General features: G+C 46.0%; 1 protein-coding gene across 1 annotated transcript in view; it reads left to right on the top strand.

The window, feature by feature from the left end:
• Window positions 1–4,308: 4,308 nt before the first annotated feature.
• Window positions 4,309–25,650, top strand: part of RAD54L (RAD54 like) — a 186,171-nt gene continuing 164,829 nt past the window's right edge. The window contains exons 1-2 of the mRNA XM_085602752.1: window positions 4,309–4,536; window positions 23,558–23,638. Of these exons, the coding sequence (XP_085458878.1) occupies window positions 4,534–4,536; window positions 23,558–23,638 (84 nt within the window). The 5' untranslated portion in view covers window positions 4,309–4,533. The remainder of the gene's footprint in view (window positions 4,537–23,557; window positions 23,639–25,650) is intronic.

Genomic DNA, 25,650 nt, shown 5'->3' with positions numbered 1-25,650 from the left:
CTCACGTTCGATAGTACTATAGCTTTTCTCTGCCTCGCTCAGCCTTCGAGAGATGAAAGCAATGGTATTCTCACTCTGCCCTTGCAGTTGGCAGAAAACAGCTCCAATACCCTTCGCACTAGCATCGACTGTTACCACATTCTTCAGGTCTGGATTGTATGGTTTCAGCGCTGGAGCTCCAGCAATGGCATCTTTAACGGATTCAAACGCAAAGTCTTGCTCATCTGACCACGTGTACCTCTCGTTTTTGCGCAGCAACTTCCTCAAAGGCTCTACTTTGTTCGCGTACCCTTGGATGAACTTCGAGTAGTATTCACTGAGCCCCAAGAAGGATTTCAAGGCTTCCTTATCTTCCGGCCGAGGCGCATTCTTGATTGCGTTAACCAGGTCGTCCTTCGGTGCTATTCCCTCCGAAGTCAGGACGTGACCCAAATACTCAACTTTGGTCTCCATGAACTTACACTTATCTTTCGATACTGTCATTCCTTTGTCTCCCAGGACTTCCAACACCTTACTCAGCAGTTCCAGGTGCTCCGCCTGGCTCCCTGTATGAATCAGAATGTCGTCCTGGAACGCCTCGACACCCTTCATGCCTCCAAACAACAAGTCCATCAGCTTTTGAAAAACCCCTGAAGCCGAGGCAAGCCCGAACGGCAGCCTGACATACCGGTACGCTCCAAATGGAGTTATGGACGTGGTTAACTTTTTGGACTCCTCGGTCAAACACACCTGGTGGTATGCTGATTTCAAATCAATTAACGTAAAGTATCTGGACCCCGAGGTAGACGACAGTATTTCCTGTATGTTGGGGAGTGGGTGACAATTGACCAGTATGTTCTTATACAAAGACCGAAGGTCTACACACAGCCTTATATCTCCAGTCCTCTTCTTCTTAGATACAACAATGGCCGACACCCATTCAGATGCGTCTGCTTCTTCAATAACGCCTTCGGATTTTAGGTTGTCCAAAACATTTTTCAGCTCAGCCCTTACTGACAACGGTACAGTACGTACCTTATGTTTCACTGGCACAGATCCACCTTTTAACTTTATTTCGTGCACAAAACCCTTTACACAACCAACCTCATTCTTAAACACATTGGTAAAGGAGTTCAGGACTTTTTCAACGTCTTCCTGTTGTTGCTCAGTGTGCACATAGTACACCCACTCTTCTCTCAACACTATAGGGTCAGCAGCCCCCGAAACCAGAATTACTCCTAATTTCGCCAGATCTTTCCAGCCCACCAGATTCCTACCTTTGACCGCCACATATATTTTGGAGTCAATCGTCCTCCCTTTGAAGGTGAGTGTATCACAGAAATAACCCCTCATATCAATGTACTGCTCACCAAACGCTTTCGGGTTTACATCAGTCGCACATAGCTTTACAGAGGGCCAACGTTCTTCGAACACTGTTTCAGATATCAAGGTTATGGGCGAACCTGAATCTGCCGTGAATGGCAGCTCTACTGCCCCAATCAGCACAGAACCAATGGGACCCTTTATGTGACCGTCTGCCATATCAATAGACAATACAATGTTTTCACTTTGATCCTGATCACAATCACTTAAAGCACTTATCCTCACATTCCCCCCGGATTTCCTTGTTTTACATAAGGTGGAAAAGTGACCCATTTTCTTACATTTCATACATTTTTTACCCAGTGCGGGGCATGTTTTACAGTCTGCCAGGTGGTCCTGCGAACCACACCTGAAACAACTTAAGGCTTTCCCCCCTGGTTTTTTGTCACTCCAATTTCTTTCGGACTGCTTATGCTCATATTTTTTCTTTTCCTGTAAATAGAAAACATTAGCGGCATTGCTAGTACTAGCTAATTCCTTAGTAGAGAGTAAAGAACGCTCAATCCTATATCCACTACTCCCTGCAATGTGGGGTTTCGACACGCCAATAACCGTTCCTGGACCTTTTTCGAATAGCAGTAGAACACTACTTGATCCCTTATGTAGGTGTCCGCCATGTCCTCAAATTCACAGTCTTTCGACAGTACACGTAAACATGCTATATACTCCTCTATAGTTTCTCCCTCTTCCTGCCGTCGCAGAGCAAACTTGTGCCTTCCGACCATGATATTTCTTTCCTCCGAGAACTGCTTTTCCAGCCGTTTGATTGCCTCCTGGTACTCGGTCAGAGGAATGAACACCCCTGGCGGACTCTCATACTCAGGAAGACTGTCAAAAATCTCCTGCCCCGCCTTACCCAGCAGGCCAAACAGTAGAGACTTTTTACGTTCAGCGTCGTATTTCTTCCCATCAATGGACATAATATAATTTTTAAAGGCTCTCAGCCAACTCTTCCACTTCATACTAGGCCTGCCTGGTTCCTCAAGGAAAAGGGGCGGGACACAAATATTATTGCTCTGAGCCATGGCGCTGTAATACCCTTGGGGCACCCCTTAGGCACGTGTGAAAAGCACTCCGTCGCTCACTACACTCAATTTGGAACAGTTTATCAACCAACAGGCAGCCTAGAGATGCTCCTTTATGTGCTGCATAGATGAAAGCAAAAGTACTCTGTGCAACAGCACTTATCACGTGCGAGCCACTCGATAACCAAGAGCAGAGCAGGGAAGCTGCACACCTCAAATCACCAGCTTAAGCTGACGACCAACCACTCGGCACCCAGCAGGCACCGTCACGTGGCACAGCGCGCCGTTACCTCTCGTGTGCGCGTTGAGAAGCACACATGCGCGGCACTTATTCTCCGGTAGACACCCCAATGTATGCAGCTAAGGCATCCGGAGCGCCCAGCGGGCGTGAGCGTGGCAGGGAAGCGTGGGGCTGGCCGGAACGCCGGTGGCTGAATCCGACTGCGACTCCTCATATAGTAGAGCCGACCACGTGCTCCTCCTGGAAAGCAGTCTGCCGGCCGGCGGGAGTCCCGCACCTCGACAGCGATGCACGTAGGTGAATGTGCGTAGACTCGCAGTCAAGCTCGAGGACTCTGCAGTGCCGAAGGTAGCGGTCACCGTTGCGCGATGCTCTTCCGCTCCGTCACCGGCTCAAAGACGACGGTCACCGCCGCCGTGCCAGCCGATCTTCCCTCGTGGGCCCCGTGCATCAGCCAAACCTTCGTCGCCAATTGTTGCGGCAGGAAAAGTGATTGCACCGGTAGAGATTGAACTTCTTTATTGAGATAACATACAGGGGCCCACGAGAGACCAGAACAATTGCAGCCGACTGGTGGAAGCACAAAATGGCTACTAGTCGCCTCCTACTGTGACGTCACATAAATACCTCCGAGATAGGGAGGGACAAGCAGTGACGTGGTAGGGAACACAGAAGAAACACTTCCCGACACTCGGCTGTACAGTATCTAGATAATAACATAATGTACATATTCAACACTGGTACGAAATGAGCCATTGACGTATAGTTCTCTCCAAGTCTGGATAGAGAGTTTCCGGAGGAGTTGGCGACATCCACCCTCCTGTGTGACAGGAAGATCAAGTCTGCCCTGGAGGGGTAATAGAGGGGAGTACATTACGGTTACGTGGCGACGGCGGGGCAAATCCCACCAAGATCAAGGCTGCTTAGTATTGATTTATACCAGGCCTGTTTAATCCTCTACCAGACCCTACTAAGAATTTATCTAACTCTAGCATGTCTCTCCTTTCCACCTTTTCGTCTGATTATCCTTTCCGTTTATGTGTCTATCTGTCTTGCTCTGACTGTAACGCCACATGCAGCATTTCCATATTCTGACAAGACGAGTTTATTAAACGGACTGATAAAGTTTCGAACTCAGAAAGCGAGCAGCATTGCAGTTTCGGGGAGGAGGTAACACGCTGAAGATAATAAGCCTCAGCACCAGCTCTCTGTCTTCTGTTGCCCACGCCTACCGCGGTCGGGGCTGAACGGTATTCATAGGCTGCGTGTCGGACGACGCACACATAAATATCCCTCTTCTGAAAGTCATGACGGGAGGGGCAGCTTTGAAAAGGATTGATTGATTAAACGCTGAACTGCAATAAGGCGAAATGCGATGAAAAACAACAAAAGTAAAATAAACGGAAAAAACACACTATAGAAGTCTCTAAAATGTATAACAATGAGAAATTCAGATGGGTACTTTATAAGGCATGGTTTTGTACGGTTTATTTTCTCGATAAAGCTCTTAAATAGACCCTGAACAAAATAGTCTAATAAACGTGCAGTTGCTGCAGTAAATTAAATCAAAGCATTCGAAGTATTCAAACGGATTTTTTTCGAACACATTACAACATGGCGGATCGCTCAAGCGTTTAAATAAAGCGAGGGCGCTGAACTACGTTACCCAGAAATCACGTTGCTGAAAGACCGGGAGAGTTTGAGTGTCAATTGGTAAGGTCTAGCGAGGAGTGGACCCGCGCGACTCAGCAAGTAGTAGGAATGCCAAGGAGCTTCTATTGAGGGAGGAGGTTGGTCTTAAAGGAGCACGGCTGGGTGACTATCATGGGGACATGAAATGTAGCCACAAGCAGCCGGTGGGAGCGGGGAGAGCCACGGCCAGGACACCGAGGCTGCAGGGGGAACATGGTAAGTATGGCGAATATTTAATTTCAGGAAGCCAAAAGCTTTCACAAGGCGAATCAGCATAACATTGACAGGAAAGAGGACGTTGCTTGTCACAAAGTGTCTAACTTGTAGATCCAACTATGCCATCTTTGACGTAACAAGGGTATATTGGTAGTTATCTTGATTGACCCGTGTAAAGTCTGGAGCCCTAGGCCCTCAAGCAGCCATACAAATGATCACTCAGACACATAGTCTGGGTAATTGCCCTAAGACACGTGCTCCCAGCCCCTTTTATTAGCATGGCCACCTGACCGGTGACAGCTGTGATGGATAGGTTTGGGGTGAATGTAGAGCAGGGCACAAGTCCTAAAAAAAGAAGAGGGGGGACTAACCTAGTTAGGCAGTATGCAAGTGACATCACGGTGTACGATATAATTTCGCATGACATCACAGGAATTGACATCATAGAAAGTGGCATCACAAGCCAAGACACTACAGGAAGTGGCATCACAAGAAGAAGTGACATCAGATCTAAAGCCCTCACATATATGTTTAGCAAGTCTATTATGTGTACGTTTGCGTGCATTGCGAGGATAATAGCACAGTGAGCTATGGAAGATGATATGTGACTTCTACACCTTGCAATCCCCCAGTTTTATGTAACAGCCTGTACATCAGGGCACAAGTCATAAAAAAAGAAGTGGGGGTACCCCGACTCGAGCCCTGCTGTACATTCATTTAAAACTTATATCATTTATTGTACATGTAATATGCATGTGTTGATGTAACCCTGCACTCTGACTCCCTGCATTGGGATGAGTAGGGCTATACAAGTAAAAATAGTGGTATTTAAATTATTTCAACGCCTCCTCCGGTGTAGTAAACTTCATATAAATGCAATTTGATTTGTGTAAATACTGAGAAAGACCTACACATCTCGCATTTTTACAGGGACTGAACAAAGTGAAAAGCTGCCTCTCTTAAGTATGTAAGTGCTAACAAGGTGTGAGCCTTTGTTTCCCCTTTGCTTCATTTGCATTAGGTGTGAGGCTCCTGACTGCTCCCAGCCAAGAGACTCAAACAAAAGGAGACCAGATGACCCCTCAAATTCGTCCTTTGTTATGGGCCCAGCTGGAGTCTTAAATAAGAAAGCCCCGTCCCTGCCTGCAAGTTGTTGCTTGTTGCAGATGGAAATCGGACAATGTGAAGGTGCTGCTGAAAGTGTCCCGGTGTTTGAAAATTACACTGGGACGAGTTCAGCACATTGTTCAGTGAGGCCAAAATTCTTGGCACGGTGGACGGCGTTCACCCTGTGAAAATAGTGGGTGGACTCCATCCACATGCGTGTACCCCGACTCGTGCCCTGGTGTAGAGGCCAGCCCACCGAGAGTGGCTGGTTACGTAGGGCATATGCTGGAATTCTAGAACATGTTAAGCAGATCACTACACCCCTCCCAAACTTTGTTGAAAAGAAACAAGTCCAAACTAAGGGAAAGAATAAAACAACAAAACGCCACTGTGTCTATTCTGGCAGTCCACCAGACAGTACTAGATCTTACGATCACATGTCTATGGGGTTTCAGTTCACCTCATACAGTGTTGTTCAGTTGCACATGCTCTCTTGGTGCATTAGAAGCAGCGGTGGAGTCTGCTGCACAGATACCGTTGCAAATGGTTGGCCAACCTGCTAAGACGGATGATGACAGTTCGGTGGTTGGGAGTCTTCCTCAGAAGCCGTGGTGCTTCAAGTATCCATGGTTGGAGCAGTTCCATACTTCTGATGGAGCTCGGGTCACCAGCTCTAGTCACTCGTACACCTAATACTCACCTGGGCCCAAGCCACACACACTTCAATAGGCTAGTAAACCCAGCTGTCATCAATTTTAAGTAATGATACCTGAAATGTGTTATTTACCTATACCAAGTCTTACCAATTCAATTAATTTTTATTTAATTTTCCTCGACAAATCAGGTTGCTGAGCTAGTTTAAGGTAGAATGACTTTTACCCTTTTACTCTAAATAACCACAGACTCAAACAGTTTTGAAAACCTTTATCTAAATTAATTGGTGAGTCAAGATTCAATTACAGTAACCACCTTCATATCAAGAGGCTAAATACACCAAATAATTCATAGCAAGTTGAAATGATCAATGATGACGGTACCTGAAGGGAAGAGAAAGGGACAAGGACAGCATAGGCATAAAGGAGAGATTTTCTAATTATATTTACCTATTGGTCAAGATGAACCCAACTCCGTATTGGGGCCAGAATACAATCTCCAAATCAGGTTACAGGTAGAAGAAACGGGCAGATTCAGATCTGGAAGGATATCTTCTAAAAGTACAACGTAAGCGTTGCACCCTTCTCTGACACTACTCTCCTCGGGTGTCCCTTTTCCGCAATCCCTCTATATGAATAGAGTTATCGATCGAAATCTCAAACTCTCGGACAAAGTTTCTGGCAGCAGCAGGGTCCGAGACAGCGTCTCGGGCAGGAATTGGCGCAGCAAACACGTTGGGTCAGTGACAAGTCGGAATGACAAATCTGACAAATCGAACAAGTCGGACAAAAGTTTCTAGCTATCTTACCTCAATTATACTGTTCTTGATTCGTGTACCACCCCTCCAAGCATCAATTCTTATGTCTTCCCCTATCCTGATTGGTTGGGATGAGGGGGTGGGTTCATCACATCACTTTAAATTTTAACATTTCTCTATGAACCATTGTCTATGTGCCCGCCCCTTAAATTTCTTTTCCCATAGCTTTATTCCCACACGCATCTCACATTGCTCAGTAAATTAAACATTTTATTCAACATTGTTGCAATTGCTGGGGTCATTTAGTCGTCTCTCCCAGGCTTCTTCCTCCAATGTGTCCTTGACTGAGTGACATGGGTACCGTCATGGATTTCGACCAATCTTTATGAGCATGTGCGTAGTAGGGATTCCAGTCACCCTCCGTGGTCCAAATAAGAACTAATAATAAAATCAGAAAAAGACACATTAGAACACAGAAACAAATGATTTCACTGTATACCACTTATCTCTACTCTATAACCATTTACTTATTTTAAATCTTTTGCATTAGTGTTTAATACAAATCAAGAGTTTAGTTTATCTACAGTAGGTGTATTAGTGTGTGAGTTCTAAGCCATTTTTAGTGCCATTGCGCAGCTCGAAACGTTTCCCACAAAAAGCGACAGTCATACTACGTAGATGCAGTAGACGCATGCGCAATAGAAATCCCACGTTTTGTCGGACATTTTAGGACATTCATGTTATCGGGTTAGTAATGCACATTGACAAGCTTCCCATAGATAAAAGTGTTTGTGGTGTATTGCGGTTTTAGTATTTACAAAAACAGATTGATTACATTGTTACATGTTATTTGAGAGGTTTGAATCCAAGCAAGTTTCCTTCACGAATCCTTGCTCCATCACTTCCCTCCCTTTCACGCAGGACGTCCTTGAGGCCCTTTTCACTGGGCTTCCACGGGACTGCAGTATCTCTTCCCAGACTGCGCGAAATGGCCACTGAGGAACCACCAACAGGTCCACATACATTCGCTTGTTCCGCCGCAAGGATGGGTGTTCAGGGGCGGTTTTTCCGTAAGGGCATTGGGGCTCCGCCCCTGTTACTTTCACCCCCTGGGTTGGCCATTGGAAGAGTGTAAAAAATAGAAAGTCTTAATCTGTTTTTAATTTTTTTTTTAATGCACACACACGAGACACACCTCTTGGTTTTGTTGCTGTGAGTCGTAATGTCTGATGAGTCTCGTGTTACTGCAAGGGACGCTGATCCTTTCCATTAGCTAAAGCTGCTTGTGCGTGGGCCCTGTTGAGTCTTTTACCGGGCTGAGCTCACAGCCCTGAGGCCTGTGAGGTCATCAGCTCGGGAAAGACATAGCCTCGAGGACCACTGATGATGTGGAAGTAAAGTTTGTCCCGGGCGATTCAGGCTGATGCCCTGTAGTGCCAGGGGCTTCACGTAAGTCAGGGAATGGAGAGGGTGGTCACCCACCTTTTCCCAACTCCTCCCAGTGACAAGTTGGGAAAGAATGGGGTAGAGGCTGCAGGTAGGCGGGGCGGGATGGAAGCAGAAAAATCGAGTCTGCGTAGTTTGTCATCAGGATTTCAGAAGACACACTGCACAGACTCGAGGTGTCTGCTTCCCACGTTTCTGTTAATTGCACGCCCATGTGGACGCCACTTGCAGCTCCAGCATCTGTGTTCGATTAGTTACGGCAGCCAGGAGCAGTTGCAGCATGCAAGGATTAAGGATTTGGGCACTGCCATTCTATGTCAGGACAGGAGGCTCCGATTATGCTTTCTCATTTCTTCATTAGAAATGCCCAGCAGCCAATCAGAAGAACCGTTGTAAAACGAAAAACTACAGTACCCATGAGCACCAGGGTACCACGTGACCAACCATAGAGTCTCACATATAAAAGATAATGTAGGTGAAAGTACGTCCTCTTTCTTTGCTGCTCCGCAGCCAGTTAAGTGCCTTTTGTTTATCTCTCTAGTTTTGATACTTTGTTGCTATTTTCTGTATGCCGCTTTGACGCGCTTGCTTGTGTTTGGCTGCTTTGATGCTTTATTGCATTGCTACTTTGTTGCGCTGCATGCCGCTGTTAAGCGCTTACTTGTTTCTCTCGCTCGGTGTTTTAAAACGCGCGGTGCAGAGTCTGGGAGCGTGGTCTCACCTCCCGAGGGCCGGACGCTTGTTGGAGCGTCTGTGCTTATATTAAGGTGGAGTGGGAGTACTGGGGCTGGGGGACTCGCGTGCTAGCGCGCGAGCTCCTCTTTTGCATTTCTCTTGAGGCGGCCGTTACCGCGCATGCGCGGCGGCCATTTTGTTTGTTTATTTCCGTGTTTCCTCACGGAGCTTTACCTTGAACTGGTTGTTTTATACGCCGCTGCCCACAGCCTCGGATTTTCTTCAGCCCCATCGACGCCCTTTGCTTTTTAAAGGCTTTGGGCTGTATAATAACGCATAGGCATTGCCTAGAGTGATCTTTCAGCAAGCCCTCCCTCCACAATTTATTTATATATTTTGGGTCAGGTTTTTCTGCCTTTCCTTCTGGCTTGCTGTGAGGTTCTTCACTCCCCCTGAATTGTGCCTTTGGCATATCTATATAGATATTGGAGTATCATTTTGTGGGCATTAATATCACAATACTGTGAATAAAAACCAAACAAAATGGAAGATTATTTTGATGATGATGACTACTCCTTTGAGGATGACGACTCTAGTTTCCTAGAGCAGGATTTGGTGGAGGCTCTGGACCAAGGGGTTCAACATTCCGTTAATAAAGCTCTTGTCCACGCTATCAATCCTTTGAAGCGTCATTTGACGAACTACGCCAAACAACAGGGTTGGTTGCCTTCTTCACGTTCATCAAAATCTCCAGCTAATCCGCATAGGTCGGATTTTAAACGACTGGCTAAATCTTTAGCCTCAGAAAAGGCTTCCTCCTTGCCATTGGTGGGCGCTTCTGCCTCTTCTGGACTTCTGTCAGACACTGAAGGTCCTCCTTCCTCTCCTTCGGACCAGGATGTTCCGCCACCACGCAAGAAGTCTCGTAAGGAGCATTCTGTCGATGCTCCTACTCATCCTCAGGTCCTTACCTTTGAACCTTCTGAACTTTATCATCCTCATTCTTCTTCCTGGCTACCTTCTCCGGCGGTGGCGGCATATGTTCAGGCGCACATTCGACAGCCCTTTGAGAAGGATGTTAGGGCTCGCCTCCTCTCTGAGTGCCCTCGCCCGGATCTCGCTGATCACCTGGCGGACACTCCAGAGATTCATCCCACAATGCTTTCGTACCTTAAAAAATTCGCAAAGGATCCGAAGAAGGGTCTTGACAGATCCTGGCGCTCCTGTCAGGATAAAATGCTGGATTTACTAGGCCCTCTCACCAAGATTCTGGATCTTGGTTTTCAAGCCAAGGAATCTTCCTCCCTTGTGGATCCTGATAGAATGGGCTCAGAGGGCTATTTGCCAGTTAGGCAACGCTAATTGTGCGATTTCGAGCGAGCGCCGTCGCTCTATTCTTCTGAAAATCGATCCAAAATTGACGGAACTCTCTACTTCCGAATCTGGTCCAGTGGCTCAGGGTCTTTTATTCGGCCAGCCTTTTCTTAAGGAATTGACAAAGTTTGTGGCGACCTTCAGCGGTCTGGATAAGGCTCAGGCTTCCATCAAACGTGCGCTTCGTCCGGTTTTTGCCAGGGCCGGACGACATAGGGGACGCTCGTTCGGCCGTGGCTCTGAACATCCCTCCCAGAGGGGTTATCAGTCCCAGAGAGGCGGTGGTCAGGAGTCTGGATACAACTCCCGCTCCAACTTCTATCCTTCCCGCAAAGGGAGAGGTCAATTTCGAAAAGGCCGTTCCGGTGGAAACCAAGGTGCCTACCACAACTCTAACACCTCAGGTGAGTTTGATTCCTTTTTCCGAGGTGGTTCTGGGGGGCAGAATACGATTTTTTTCTCCACAACTGGCGTCTAATCTCCAACGATGCTTGGGTTCTGCAAACAGTTCAGGGTTTCCAAATAGAGTTTTATCAGTCCCAACATCAATCCCTCCCTCCAAGTCCCCTAATTTTTTCTCTTCAGGACCAAGGGTTTATCTCGGCGGAGATCGAATCCCTTCTCAAAAAAGGGGCAATCATTCCAATTATTCCCCACCCACATGGGTTCATCAGCACTATTTACCTGGTTCAGAAAAAAGGGGGCGGCAATCGTCTGGTCCTCAATTTTAAGGATTTCAACGAAGTGTCGTTTACAGACACTTCAAAATGGAGGGGATCCATCTATTGCGCGATCTTCTTCGCGAAGGGGACTGGATGGTTCGGCTCGACCTCAAGGATGCGTATCTTTCGATTCCCATTTTCGAGCCTCATCGCCGATTTCTTCAATTCAGTTGGCAGGGGACTTGGTACGAATACACGGTTCTTCCATTCGGCCTCTCGTCAGCACCTTGGTGCTTCACGAAACTTCTGAGGCCCGTCGTGGAATGTCTGCGTGCTCAGGGTGTCCGCTTAATAATATATCTCGACGACATTCTTATCATGGCGGACAGTCCCCTCACAGTCTTAACGCACCTGGAGTGGTCTATCGACCTTTTACAATCTCTGGGTTTTCTCGTCAATCCTCAGAAATCTATCTTGAACCCTACACAGGTGATAGAGTTTCTGGGTTTCCAGGTGCATTCCCTTTCCTGTCAACTTCTCCTACCAAACCAAAAGAGTCGGTACATCAAAAGGGAATTGAGGTTGGTTCTTTCCAGACAGACTGTGTCGTTGAGATCGTTAGCACGTGTTGTCGGTCTATTGGCGTCCTCCATTCAGGCAATCTTCCCGGGCCCTCTGCACTACAGGGCACTTCAGAGGTTGAAGATTCGTCATCTCCAAAAAGGTCTTCGCTATTCCGATCTGATTCCTCTTTCCGAGGATGCGAAGAGCGAGATGCAATGGTGGTTAGACCACATGGAGACCTGGAATGGGCGAGCCCTGTTCGGCTCCTCTCCGGATCTGGTGATAGAATCCGATGCCAGTCCTTGGGGTTAGGGAGCCCGGTGTGGTCCCGTCTCGACAGGGGGTCGATGGTCCTCCCAGGAACTGTCCCTTCACATAAACTGCCTGGAACTCCTGGCGGGTTCCTTTGCGATCCAGTGTTTTTCTCCTCTTCAGTCCAATTGTTGCATTCTTCTCCGCATGGACAATGTTTCAGCGGTCCGGTATGTCAACAAGTTAGGGGGAACGAGGTCCAAGATTTTGGCGGAGATCGCCAAGGATTTTTGGCACTTCTGTCTTCAACAGAAGATCACAGTTATTGCCGAATATCTTCCCGGCTCTCACAATCAGACTGCGGACTGGAACTCTCGCCATCTTCGCGACTTCAGCGATTGGCGCCTTCATCCTCCTATTTTTCGCATTCTCCTTTGGACTTGGGGTCAATGTCACCTAGATCTGTTCGCTTCTCGCCTAAACACTCAGCTCCCTCTGTTTTTCAGCTGGAGGCCGGATCCGAAAGCCCGGGCCACGGATGCGTTCCTTCAGACTTGGCCGTCGACTCTGTGTTACTTACGCCTTTCCCCCCCGTTCATGATGATTTCCAGGGTTCTGGCTTATTCGAAACGCTTTCAAACAGATTTAATTCTAATTGCTCCGCTGTGGAGAGCTCAAGCGTGGTTCCCGGTTCTTTTGGAGATGTGCTGTGCAATCCCGTTCCTTCTTCCCCAGAAGTGGAATCTTTTGTTGGATCCCCTCGGCAATCCGCATCCCCTTGTCCTATCAGGCAATCTCCTTCTGTTGGCGTGGCGAATTTCGGGGATCGCTGGTCGCTCCCAGGCCTTTCATGCGACGCTTCCAAATTCATCACAAACGATATAGAGCCTCATGGAAACGATGGTGTGACTGGTGTGTTCAGCGGGAAGTTGATCCCGCTGGATGTGGCTATGATTATTAATTTTCTAGCCTCTCTCGCTTCCTCTGGTTTGGCTTATCGCACGGTCAACAACTTCCGTTCCGCCATCTCAGCGGCTCATGTTCCTATCGATGGTAAACCTGCGGGTGAGCATCCCTTGATTTCCAAATTGCTTAGGGGCATTCGTTTGTCGAATCCTCCGTGTCCCAAATATGTCTCGCTTTGGGATGTCTCCATTGTTTTGAAATCTTTTTGGAGGCTTGGCCTTCTAATTCCTTGCTTTCCCGCAAGCAACTTTCTGCCAAACTGACTATGCTGTTATGTCTTGTTTCTTGCAAACGAGTTTCAGATGTGCGTGCGTTGGACTTGGCAGGTCGCAGTTTTACACCCGAGAGTGTCCCTTTTCTTCTTTCCAAACGCACCAAAACGGCTACTTCTTCGGTTACATATCCTTCCTTTCCTCATCATCCCAACCTTTGCGTTGTTGAATGTGTCAAGGATTATGAGGTATGTACTGCCCCTTTACGTTCTGATACACAGGGTCAACTACTTATTGCTTTACAGAAACCTTTTCGTCCTGTTACTCCAGCTACTTTAGCTCGCTGGGTTAGATGGCTCTTGTCTGAGGCTGGAATTGATGTTTCCATTTTTGGTGCTCATTCGGCTCGTGGGGCTATGGCCTCAAAAGCGTTCTCGATGGGTGTTTCATTATTGGACATCATGAAAGCCGCAGATTGGTCTTCTGACTCTGTGTTCAAAACTTTTTATTACAAACCTATTGAGCATATTGCTTCTGTAGTGGTGGATCAGCTTTGAACAAGCATAATCGGAGCCTCCTGTCCTGACATAGAATTAAAAATTTGCAAACATTCGTGACGAGAATTTTCAATTCTATTAAGGACAAGAAGGCGAGGATTATCCCACCCAAGGTCATGATTTATTCTCATGTTTTCAATGTTATATTTGCATTTGATTTAGGTTTGATGCATTGGTTTTTCTCTCTTTTTTACCCCCCCTTTGTTGACTTCACTCTCTTTATGGGATGAATATTATGGCTGTGCATTTCTTTTCAGGTTCTGACCCGAAATAGCAGCCCTTCTGTTCCACCTGCTTACTCTGCTTGGATGGTCTGCTGCCTCCTGTGTTCTGCGATTGCTGTGTTTTATATCGTCAGGGTGATCTCCGGCTGTTGCTGATGGACTCTTTTACCTGGCATTCATCGTTTTTTAATTGGACTTCCTGTTTCCTGTGAACTGTTCCTCACCAAAGAAAGAGGACGTACTTTCACCTACATTATCTTTTATATGTGAGACTCTATGGTTGGTCACGTGGTACCCTGGTGCTCATGGGTACTGTAGTTTTTCGTTTTACAACGGTTCTTCTGATTGGCTGCTGGGCATTTCTAATAAAGAAATGAGAAAGCATAATCCTCGCCTCCTTGTCCTTAATAGAATTGAAAATTCTTGTCACGAATGTTTGCAAATTTTTAAGTGTGCATTACCTAAAAGCAACCTTATCCCGACGGTTTTCGAGTGGACCAACTGCAGGTAGGTGAGTAAGAATAGCAAAGTGGGCATGCTTCTGCAAAGCAATACAAAATCCGTGACAAAGTATGTTGCTCCGACAGTGTATCTGAATTTTTAAACCGAAGTCCGGACTCTGTCTCAGCACTGCAAGCAGCAAGGAGTTTAATTGGTAATTAATGGCTAAGGTGTGCTTGCTGGAGGAGCACAAAGTTTTTGTTTTCAAAGTTTTCAGCTCTGATGGAGGAAACAAACTGTAACTCAGAATTCCTAACTCATCTCCTCGGAGGAGAAGGGGAGGCCGGGGGTGTCAGAGGGAAGATATCCGAGTTTATTATCACTGGCCATAAATCAGTGGTCGCAGTGTTAGTCTGCAGTCTGGCCCACAGCATAAATAAAGTCAATTGTCCGCTTTCTCAAGAGATTTAATGTTTATGTGGCTTCGCCGCCTTTCTTTTATAATACAAAACATATTTTTGTTGAGTTCAAAACCTCTCCATTAATGAGTAAAGCGTGATTTATCAGTCTTTGAAAATAATTGAAGTCTCGGCTCTTTTGGAAATCTAGTTTAGCAGCAGCTTTTCTGGTGAAAGCATCCAGTCCAGTGAACGACTGCGTTATGATGAGTGTGTAATGTTTGTAAAATCTTGGCAACATCGATATTCATCTATTTATGTGTTTGGACATTGTCACTGTTGATCATGTTAGTGACATAGACAGACTGGAGCGCATGAGTGCATTGTGGCTTTTGTGTTGGCTCTGGAGGCTTTTGGTGTAACTGGAAGCATGTTGCTGCTATGCATAAAAACCTGAGCCTGGACTCAGCAGTGAGTTACTTAACTTGCTGAATGATTTCTTTTTAGCTCTGTAAAATAAAATGAGCTCGTGCTATGAGGTGTAAAATTCTCTGCTTGGTGGGGGGTGGGGTGGTGCCAGGTGGGAAGATATCACTGGCCATAAATCAGCAGCAGTGATTACGTGAGCCAGTCTAAGGCCTTGCCTCGGCAGTAGTCAATTAGATTTTACTTGTACCATGTTCCTGCACTTACATTTTTGTTGTTGTTCTTCAGTCATGGCCTGCATGTTTTAAAAAGATATCTAAACCATGCACTGAAGACTGCTTTTTTGTTTTAAAATCTTTGTCCATCAATGAATTGAACACCTTTGAGAGGTGTTTTAAATGTGTGTGTGCTTCCTTATTCTGTAAGTCTTCGTTTTTTCCCCCAAACTTGCTAAACCGCTTTTTTTGTGAAATCATCCAATCCAGTGAATGACTTCGAGGAGGAGTGTATGGTGTTCATGTAATCTTGCCAACATCGATTTTTATGTATTTATGTTTGGACACTGTTAAATCATGTTAGTGTATGAAAAGACAAAAGTGCACAACGTGCAGTATGGCCTTTGTGTGGAGGGTTTTGGAGTCAATGAAAACATGCTGCTATGCACATAAACCAGAGCCCAGACTATGCCTCAGCATTCAGTTACTTGGTTTGCTGCACAAAGTATTTCTTTTCAGCTGTGTGGGGGTAAGGCTGGATACAGAAGAGGGGCAACTATGGATGCTGGGATTGTATGCAGCATCAACACAAGAATGCAATTACTCTATAGGACCACATTTTGCTGTTTAGTTCAATAATATGATCACACCTCACCATGAATCATTGTCTGCTTGCCACTGGTCAATCAGATCCTTGAAATAGGTGTGGTAACTGGCATCCAAGTTTGTTGTCTCTCTCACTGAGAAACTAATCACAAAACTTCTTGCCATCTGCACACATTACTTAAGAAGAAAGTCTGGCTTTCCTACAAAGCTAGGAAATTTCCAAGGTACTTAAAAAGTTCCTGTATAATAGCCTATGAAAGCTATTGCTTTTTGTTCCTTTTATCTTAAAGTTCGCTTGAATAAGCATAATTTTTTCCCATTGTTTGATTAAGATTGCATGGGTAATGGTGACGTGGCCTCCCAAATATGCTGTGTCCCGTAAAGTGTACTCCAATGCTTTACCCTCGTTCCCCGTGCACCGCTCAGTCCACCCCTCTCAAATTTCACCAGTCGCCACTGTGGGTATCTCAGGGTCTGTGTGTTCTTGCCATCAGGACTCGGGTGCATAGGCATCTGCTAAATTGTCTTAACCTAATGAGTCTTCCTCCGCGACCTCAATGCCTTCCCGGTGCCTGTCGGGGACCGACTGCAAACGCATCTATCTTGTCGGGATTCCCCTCTCACCGAAGTTCTCTTAAGGCTCTTGCCCCTGGATTGCCACAGGCCTGTGTGGATTGTTCGGGGCCTCATATAGGCCCCATGACTGGGGTCACTGAGTAAGTTGGAACAGGACCACGTCCAAATCTCTTGTGCAAACCCAAGGGAGGATGGTACAAATGGTCGAGTATGCTCTCTTCAGCAGGCTTCAGGTTCACTGGGTATAACAGATGGTTTCTGGGTGGCCAGCCTCTCACGACAAGGAAACTATGGCACTCAGAGAAGACAGGCTTCTCCTGCACCGTAAGGGCCGAGAGGGATTTTCTAGTGGGAGTACGTCCTCCCGAACTAGACATTATTCCACAAAAAGTACCCCAGAGTTTTGTAAACCATGTTTACAAGCTCTCTGAAACTAACCCTAGTTAGTTAGACATGGGAAGGTTTTTCTGAAGCCTCTTAGTTGTTACCCATTGGATTGTGGGGAAGGAAACAATTCCTTTTGTTAATATTACCCTCATTCACTCTAGTAGTGTCATGCTTCATCATCAGGTCAGCCTGGCTCCTAAAGGCCAGGGTGGGCTCGACCGTATTCCAGGGAGCTCTTGACAAGATGTGCCCAGGGGGTGTTAAACATTAAAATTCCTCAGACAGATCCCAGTATCCCTTTATTCATGGGACTGTTGGGGATATTAAAATATAAGACATGGGGGGCGGTCGATTGGAGTTGTATGGTTCTATGACCCCAGTGCCAACATGTTTCAGTCCAAAAATGGCCAAAAAGGTCCTGGACTTTCATCAGTGCAAAAGTTAGTTTCAGAGAACTTGTTAACGTGGTTTACGAAACTGTGGGGTACTTTTTGTTGAATACAGCCTCTCACGACGCCAGGGATGCCTTGTTACCCTCCGGGTATTTCTCAGACATAGTGCTCAATGCTGGATGTGCGGTGCTCCTTAGGTGGATCCTTTTTTGAGAACCGCCGGGCGTTTGATTTATGCAGAGCGTCGTAGATAAGCAATCCCAGGAGAGACGGCAAGCGTCAGCCCCACAGAGGCAAGGCAAGACCCGACTTGGATCCACATCTCAAAAATGGATCTGTAACAAATGAGTTGACTCCTAGTGAGTCATACGATGATATGAGCTCTGATTTCAGAAGCAGCCGTTCCTGTATCTTGGCTGCTAGCGCCCTGAGACCTTATTGGTGATTTGTGCGCTTTACAAAAATATTTGACATTGACATTTTACGGTCCGCAGCTAGAAGTTGTCCTTACCCCGTCCTGATGAGACTCAAATAAAGGGATCGAAACGTGCAGACTACCGGAAAGGAGGAACCCATTTATCACCAAAGTGGCATATACTAATTGTTGTGTACAGAACTAAAAAGAATGTCTTGAGGTGGAACAGTTTCCTCCTCTGTACATTGGGGTTACCTCGCAGTGGACCGCGACAGATTTTTGATGTACGGACACTAGTTGTTTAACCCCTTCAGTGCCCATGACGAGATGGTCTCGTCATGGGCCGCGGTTGCTCTGTGCCCATGACGAGACCATCTCGTCATGAACTCCGCCCGCTAATGGAAAGCCCGGCACAGGGCGGGGAAAGGGCGTGGCACACAAGGGGTTAAAGAATCGGGGTTTAGGAAATGAGTTTGATTATTATTTTTGTATGTTGTATTTTGTGTATATAAATTGTATGTTGAATATCTGTAAAATGAGTAATATCCCAACCAGTTATGAAATAAGAAATAAATTACGGTTGTGACCTAGAATGGATTGAATGTGTTTTTTTGTGATAATGAATCAATATTGGATGGGATTAGGACCCCATACACTGGAGTAATTAAATGTACTGGGATGTAATTAATTTGTGATATCTGTTCCTCCACCTTCATTGTTGGATTTCAAGTCCTTCATAGGGCGGTGCAGCCACCTTCAATTCAGGCTATGGCAGCCTTTCAGGTTCTGCTGGGGTGCCTGTGTGCACCACCCAGGGCAAAGTCAGTCAGGACAACTTCGCCCACTCCCCAACACTTTAGGCAGGTCCCACCGCTTTCGGGCACCCTCGCACACCGCACCTCCCCACTGGGACATGTATGACAGGCTGGGGCAGTCTGCTGCAGGTACCGGCATCTCTTCTCGGGCACTCCTACCGGAAAGGGCCACTGCAGAATATCAATAAGTCTGTTACATTGGGAGGGGCTCTTCTCCCTGGATCCGCTCACTTGTGCTGCATCATGTAGGGAGCATATGTGGGCCCCTCGATATGTGGACCCGACGTTGGTGCTGCCCTCTGCTTGTTTGCACTTGGGCGCCGTCCTCTAGTCCCTCATGGGCATTGCAGATGCAGGGACCGCCTCTCGCTGTGCAGGTCGTCAGCTTGTCACCTTGTCCTGTCACTGCTCCTGGTTCCAGGCAGCAGGCGGTGCCCTAGGCAAGGGCTATACTATCCCACCCCACTCGGAGCTTCAGAGCCACAGCCAGCTTACACAAGGGTCAGACCCACTTGTTGCCATTGTAAAAGTATAGGGCCATAGTCACTCCTGCAGCCATGGACAAGACCACACAGACACATAGTCAGGGTAACTGGCACAAGGCATGTGCTCCCGGTCCCTTTTATTAGCAGGGTCACCTGACGGGTGGCACCTGTGATGAATGGATGTGGGGTGAGTGTAGAGGCCAACCTTTGGGGAGTGGCTGGTTACATAGGTTTTCTCGACTTTGGGAGGGATGAGGAGAAGGGTGTTGGAGCTTAGTTCACGTCTTTTTTGGCCTGCTTTGTGAGTTTGTTAGCGAGGTAGTTAGGATTTCCAGAGTAGAGAGCTTGTGTATTATGCTGGCTGTTTTGAATAAACTCCTCGCTTCACTAGGTAACCACTTATGTTTCTGTAGAGTGGGAGTGATGTGATCGCATCGTCTCTCTCCAGAGATCAGTCTAGTCACTGCGTTGAGTGTTGACTTTAATTTGCAGAAGATGGGTTATTGGAGTGCGGGTTATTGGAGTGCCAGTAATCGTTGCGTTACCGTAGTCCAGCTCGGATAGGACGAGGTATTGGATTACAGCCCTTCGGCCTACAGAGGGGATAAATGTTTTAATTTTTTGTTGTTGTTTAGAAAGTGTAGAAAGCACTTTTTACAGAAGCATTGATATGTTCTTTCATATTCAGGCTTTGGTCGAGAGTAATCCCAAGATAGCTGTAGATAGTTTACAGTTTAGTGCAGTTAGGGCCAGATGTACAAACAATGTTAGCATGCGCAAACGGGTTGGTGACCCGTTTGCACATGCTAAAGTTGTCATGGCCATGTACCAGCACAATTTTGCGAGTAGCAAATGAATTGCGACTCGCAAAAAAGTGTTTAGAGACTCGCTATTTGGAAGGGGCGTTCCCTTCCATATAGCGAGCCTCAAACCCATGTACTAATGTTTTGCGACCACAATTGCGGTTGCAAAACACTCACAATTACCACCTACTTTAAGTAGGTAGTAATGCATTTGCAAATGGGGAGGGATCCCCAGGGGATCCCTTCCCCTTTGCAAATGCATGCAAAATTATTTTTTAAGGGCAGGCAGTGGTCTCGGGGACCACTGCCTGCCCTTAAAAAATGAAACGAAAACTTTTCATTTTTTGTTTTTAAATGCATCCCGTTTTCCTTTAAGGAAAACGGGCTGTATTAGGAAAAAAAACTGCTTTATTTAAAAGCAGTCCCAGACACGGTGGTCTGCTGATCCCAGCAGGCCACCATCCCTGGGAGGGCCTGTCTTTCCCTATGGGCTCGCAAATTGCGAGAGGCTCATTAATATTAATGAGCCTTGCAATTTGGGACCCCATTGGGAATCGCAAACCGTGTTAAACTCACTGTTGTACATTTGATTTTGCACCTGGCCATATGCGACTCGCAAGATGTCGCAAAAATTGTGAGGCACAAAATCAAATGGTTGTACATCTGGCCCCTAGACTGTTGAGCCAATGGTAAATGGAGTAGGGATTGTTTTTAGGCTGGGAGAGGAGTTTGTTTTTTGGGGGGTTTAATTTTAGTTTTTTTTTAAAAAAAAGCCATGTGTGTATCAGGGATATGGTGTTGTGATGTTGGATGGCTTTGAGTGAGATGATTTTGAAATTGATTTGGGTGTCCTATGTGTAGCGATTGGAAGCAATTCTAGCTTGTTTCAGGATCAGTGCAAGAGGTTCCAAGTAGAGGTTGAAGAGTGTAGGGGATAGGGTTGATCCTTGGGTGACCCATCGGTTAGCAGATGTTACTATTGATGTAGAGTTGTTTTATCTTGATTAGGTTGGATCTTTCATTCAGGAATGTTGAGAAGCATTGTAGGACGTTCTCGCTGTTGCCTGCCTGTTGTGCGAGGGTGTTGAAAAGAGTGTTGTGGTTGACAGTGTCAAAGGCTGCTGATATTTCCAGCAGGATGAGAAAAAAAGGAATCCCTCTCGTCAAGGGAGCTGTGTAGGTCATCAGTGATTTTCAGGATTGCAGTCTCTGTTCTGCAGCCTTTCCTAAATCCAGATTGGAATGTGTTGTGTAAGTTGAATTTCTCAATGGGATTGTTTAATGGAGAGAGTACACATTTTTTCGATGGTTTAAGCAAGCAGAGGGAGGTCGGTGATTGGTCTGTAGTTATTGATGTCATTTGGATCGGCGTCAAGCTTCTTGAAAATGTAGGTGACTTGGCCAAGTTTGAGGGAGGCTGGCAGGAGCCTCTGGATAAGGAGGAGTTGATGATATTCGTCCTGGTTGACGCGATGATATGTCTGAGTGCCTAATTATGAGTTTGGCAGTTCGATGGACTGCCAAACCCACGGTGGTGGCGTAATCTTATTCCGAGTTAGGTGGTCGGACCGCCATGGGTCCGCTGCTACCGCCAGGGATATGTGATCCCTGGTGGTCTTGCAATGGTCTGAGACCCACAATATACTGGTGGTGCCGCTGTGCCACTGCCAAGCATATTACGAGTTTCCTCACCACCACAGTTTTCATGGCACAGAGCCCGCCATGATAAGTATGGCGGTGAAGAAACTAAGGGGACCCAACAGGACACCCTGTTGCCTCCGGGCCAGGGGATGCATGCAGGGCCCCTGTGTCTGCATGCACCCTCATTTCCTGCATGGCATGGACTTTACAGTCCATGGCATGTAGGAATGCATTTAGGCGGTCCCAAGGCAATGCCTTGCTAAGGCTCACATATGAGCCGTAGCAAAGCACTGCCAAATCGGGACCACCTGACCTGGATTCCAGTCGGATTCTGGCAGCTGTCTCAGTACAGGTTTGACAGTGTGGCAGTGGAGTAGGGGAGAGGGTCAGAGAGGTGTGAGGTCAACTTTATAGATGATAGTATGCCCTTGACTTCCTTTTCAGATATGGTTTCAAATTTGGACCAGTTTGCATTCTTTGTATGGATGGAGGTGGTTAGTGCTGTGGCTCTGGTTTTGTGAGGTGTTGGCATTGTAGAGATCAACATAATTTGGTGAGGGCGTATGTGGCGGCCAACGATGGAGGCAGGGCATTTGGTGGCAGGAGAAGGGAGGAGGTCCAATGTTTATCTTGTCCGCAAAGAATTTAGCTAACTCTTCACATCGTTTGGTGGAGGCATCTGTAGGATGTTGAGGAATGGAGGAGGTTTTGTTTTTGATGATCTTGAAGAAGTCTTTGGGACGGTTTCTGGAGTGGTCTAGTTGGGATCTGAAGAAGGCAGATTTTTCTCTGTAGATGTATCTTTTATACTTTAGGCGTTCTGTGTGGAGAAGTAATAACTGAGCTAGAAAGGAGGCTTCTATTCTGTCGTCACTCTGAGTTGTTGCCTCTCATTGTTAAGGTCTGTGTTGAACGGTGATCTGGAGGGGGAACTTCCTGATTTGTTGATGGTGTCAAGAAGTTGTCATTTTAGTTTTGTAGTGAGAAGCAAGGTATTCGGTGGTTGACAGTTCGGGTGGGTGATCATGATTATTATAATATCACTTTCTAATTAATTAAATCATTAAGCAATCTAGTAGCAGAAGAGACCACACCCTACTGCAATGACATTTTTTTTAATTGAAAGGCTAGCCTTAATTTTAATAACAGCTATGTTAAACAGCCCTTTTTGGTGTTTCTGTCTTGCAGCACAGCAGGGTGTAAGGAGAAAACATTTTAGCATTTAATTATTTGTTTGTTTCCTACCTACAACGTTTTACCACCGTGGACGCAGTTTTACTTTCTTTTATCTTAAGATTTAACCCAAAACTGAGTAACTTGAGATATTGCCGTAAAACAACACTGACGGTCCATGTGAAAAACATTTCTATCCCCGACAGGGCTCGAAAATTAATTTAATTTTTACTAGACCTGCAGGTCTAGTAACCTTAAAAAAAAGTACTCTACCTAATTGAAATGCACTTGACCTCAGTCTCTGAAAGCAGAGAAAATGTGACAAGTTAACGAGATTTAAAGGCATTTTTATTGCTCATTCACTTTGTGAGCAATAAAGATGCCTTTAAATCTTGCTATCTTCTCACACTTCCGCTGCTTTCAGGGACAGAGGTCAAAAGTCAGTTTGTCTTCCTACTCACCTGAAAGGGCGAGTAGGACCTAAAAATAGCTCGCACTACTTAATTCTGGCTCGCTAATGCGAGCAGTCAAGTGGATTTTTCGAGCCCTGCCGATATAATCCTTAGCTTTGTTAAATTAAAGAAAGTTAGCCACATTGTCTATAGGTTTCTACTAATAAGAGTGGTTGCCTCTTGTCTACGAAGTCCTTTATGGTCAATTTCCATGCCAAACCTCATTAACAACTTGCACAATTTCTGTCTTGAACACAAAGCTATCTGGCTTTCACTCGTTACAGGCTCAGCCTAATTTCATTAGACACCTAACAAGTTCAATTGTGATGACTTTCTTTTGATTCAGAGAAGGAGTCTTGCGCCCAGCCAGCTGGCAAAGAGGAAGCAGGGAAGTTCTTCCGATGATGATGACTGGCACCCTGATGATGTGAGTTTTAATTTAATATCTTTCTACATTTTCTTTTACTGTGGTTTATAAATAAGATGTCTGTGAGGAAGTGTTGCTGAGAGCCCATTTGTCCTATACATACAGGATAATCCTGCACCTCTTTGCTGATCTGCTTTAAATAGCCGTTGTGTGTGCAGAATGCAGAAGCACGTTTGGTTACGTGTAGTAAGTATCTTTCTTATATGGCCTCTTTGTCATGTAGTTCTTTATATCATCCCTCAAAAAATAATAAATAAACTTATTGGAGCCTCAATGGATTCCTATGGTTGTAACATATTTAAAGACGTTTTACCATGCACTTGCATGAGTTTGCAAAAAAAGGGTCCATGTGTCCAGGTGAAAAAAATGTGCTTGCTAAAATCAACCAATATTTACCTGAACCTAACTGGTTGGTTGTAGCACAGACCAAGTAACTAAGGACAGGTAGCCGGGTCTTTTAATTGTTGTTGTACTGGAATATCCTGCCTTAGCATACCCTAAATTCTGTAGCGAGTCACTTCAACATGATGGCTCTTTCCAGTGTAGCTGGCTTTGGCGTACATTTCTTAGTAAGGTAGTTGTTTGCATGTAGCTTCTAGACTCTAATAACACGTCCTTAAAAAGTATTTGTAATTTGTACTATTAAATGTGTATAGGACACTAAATATGTCACTGCTCACAAAGTTTACCCAGCCTTTTAATTCTCCCACGTGTCTACAAGCGATGTAAGTCTCATTATTTAATGCACATGGAAACTCGTGTACCAACTTATGTTTTTTTATGCTCCTTTCGGGTTGAGCATTTAATTAACTCCCCTTTGCTTCTTATAGCACATTGATGTTTTCTTTCCCTATTTTAGCACATTGTATTCTTGAGGTTGTGTGATACAAACCTTTCCTTAACGCTTTCCTTGTATCTTGTTCTTCCTAGGACCTCCCTGTGCTAGAAACGGAGCTTTGTTCCCCATATACTTAGAATTGTCTCACTCTGCCATCATCCTTTAAGGGCAAATGGCAACCGCTGTACCAGATCTGCTTTGGGCTTCCTTGCACGTCACATAAGTACCCTGTGATTGCCAGTGTGATTTTGGGTTGCTTTGTAGATTAACCCGTAATGAAAAATCCAGAAATTCCTCTTGAGAGTTAAATTATGATTAGTCTAATGACCTACATTAAAGGGTTACACAGGAGTCTGATCATCCAGGTTGCTTTTAGGAGAAGTATGTAGGAGGAAAGCCAGGAATTATTATCTTTATAAAATCTTTTTTGATATCTAAAACCGCGATTGCCATTTTGCTTATTTGAATTTAAATGTGTTACTCCCTATATTTAGTCACTAGGATCTTCAGGTGTTACTGAGGGGAATATATAAGAGCAGATGCTAACAGCTACAGCCTGACGGTTTGTTGTCTGCTGTTATTTATGGCACTATTTATTTTTAGGTCTCGCCTGAGTCAGTGCTTTAGCGCTGCTCTCGTGAGAGCTTTTGTAAATGGGGGATCTGGAAGTGCAAACGAGTGCTTTCAGGCCTCCAAATACAGTGCATGTGCGCCGGGCGCGCGCACCATTTGGCAGCCTGCACACCATTTGCTTTCACTTTCGTGGCCGCACGGCCGCTTTGATGTTTGATCGCGATCACTTTCACGGCCGCTTGTTCTAATGTAACCCAGTCGACAGCAGAGCTGATGTTTGCGGTGTCTGCCCTTTTTGGTGACATTTGTTTTTCTCGTCTCCGTGATGAGGCCAGCGGGATTGCGCACACTTTCTACATGGTGGCCGCGTGCGCAGCGCGTGAGCGTCCCCTGAAAAGTAATGGCTTCCGTGGAGCCAGCCCTGCTCGGCCATCCTCCGAGGCGCACAGCCTGGCGCGCGCTTCTGATCTAATTTCCATCTCTGAGGGCGCTGTTGACGTTGTAGGAACCTAGCCTGTTGATCGGCATCTTTTCTGGGTTATAAAATCGAACGACTGCCCGATTACTGTCTAGTCGGAAGTTTGTGTACAGTGGCTTTGAG

Source organism: Triturus cristatus, chromosome 4_2 (assembly GCF_964204655.1).
Source record: "Triturus cristatus chromosome 4_2, aTriCri1.1, whole genome shotgun sequence".
Taxonomy (NCBI): Eukaryota; Metazoa; Chordata; class Amphibia; order Caudata; family Salamandridae; genus Triturus; species Triturus cristatus.
This window is presented reverse-complemented; position numbering and strand designations above follow the sequence as displayed.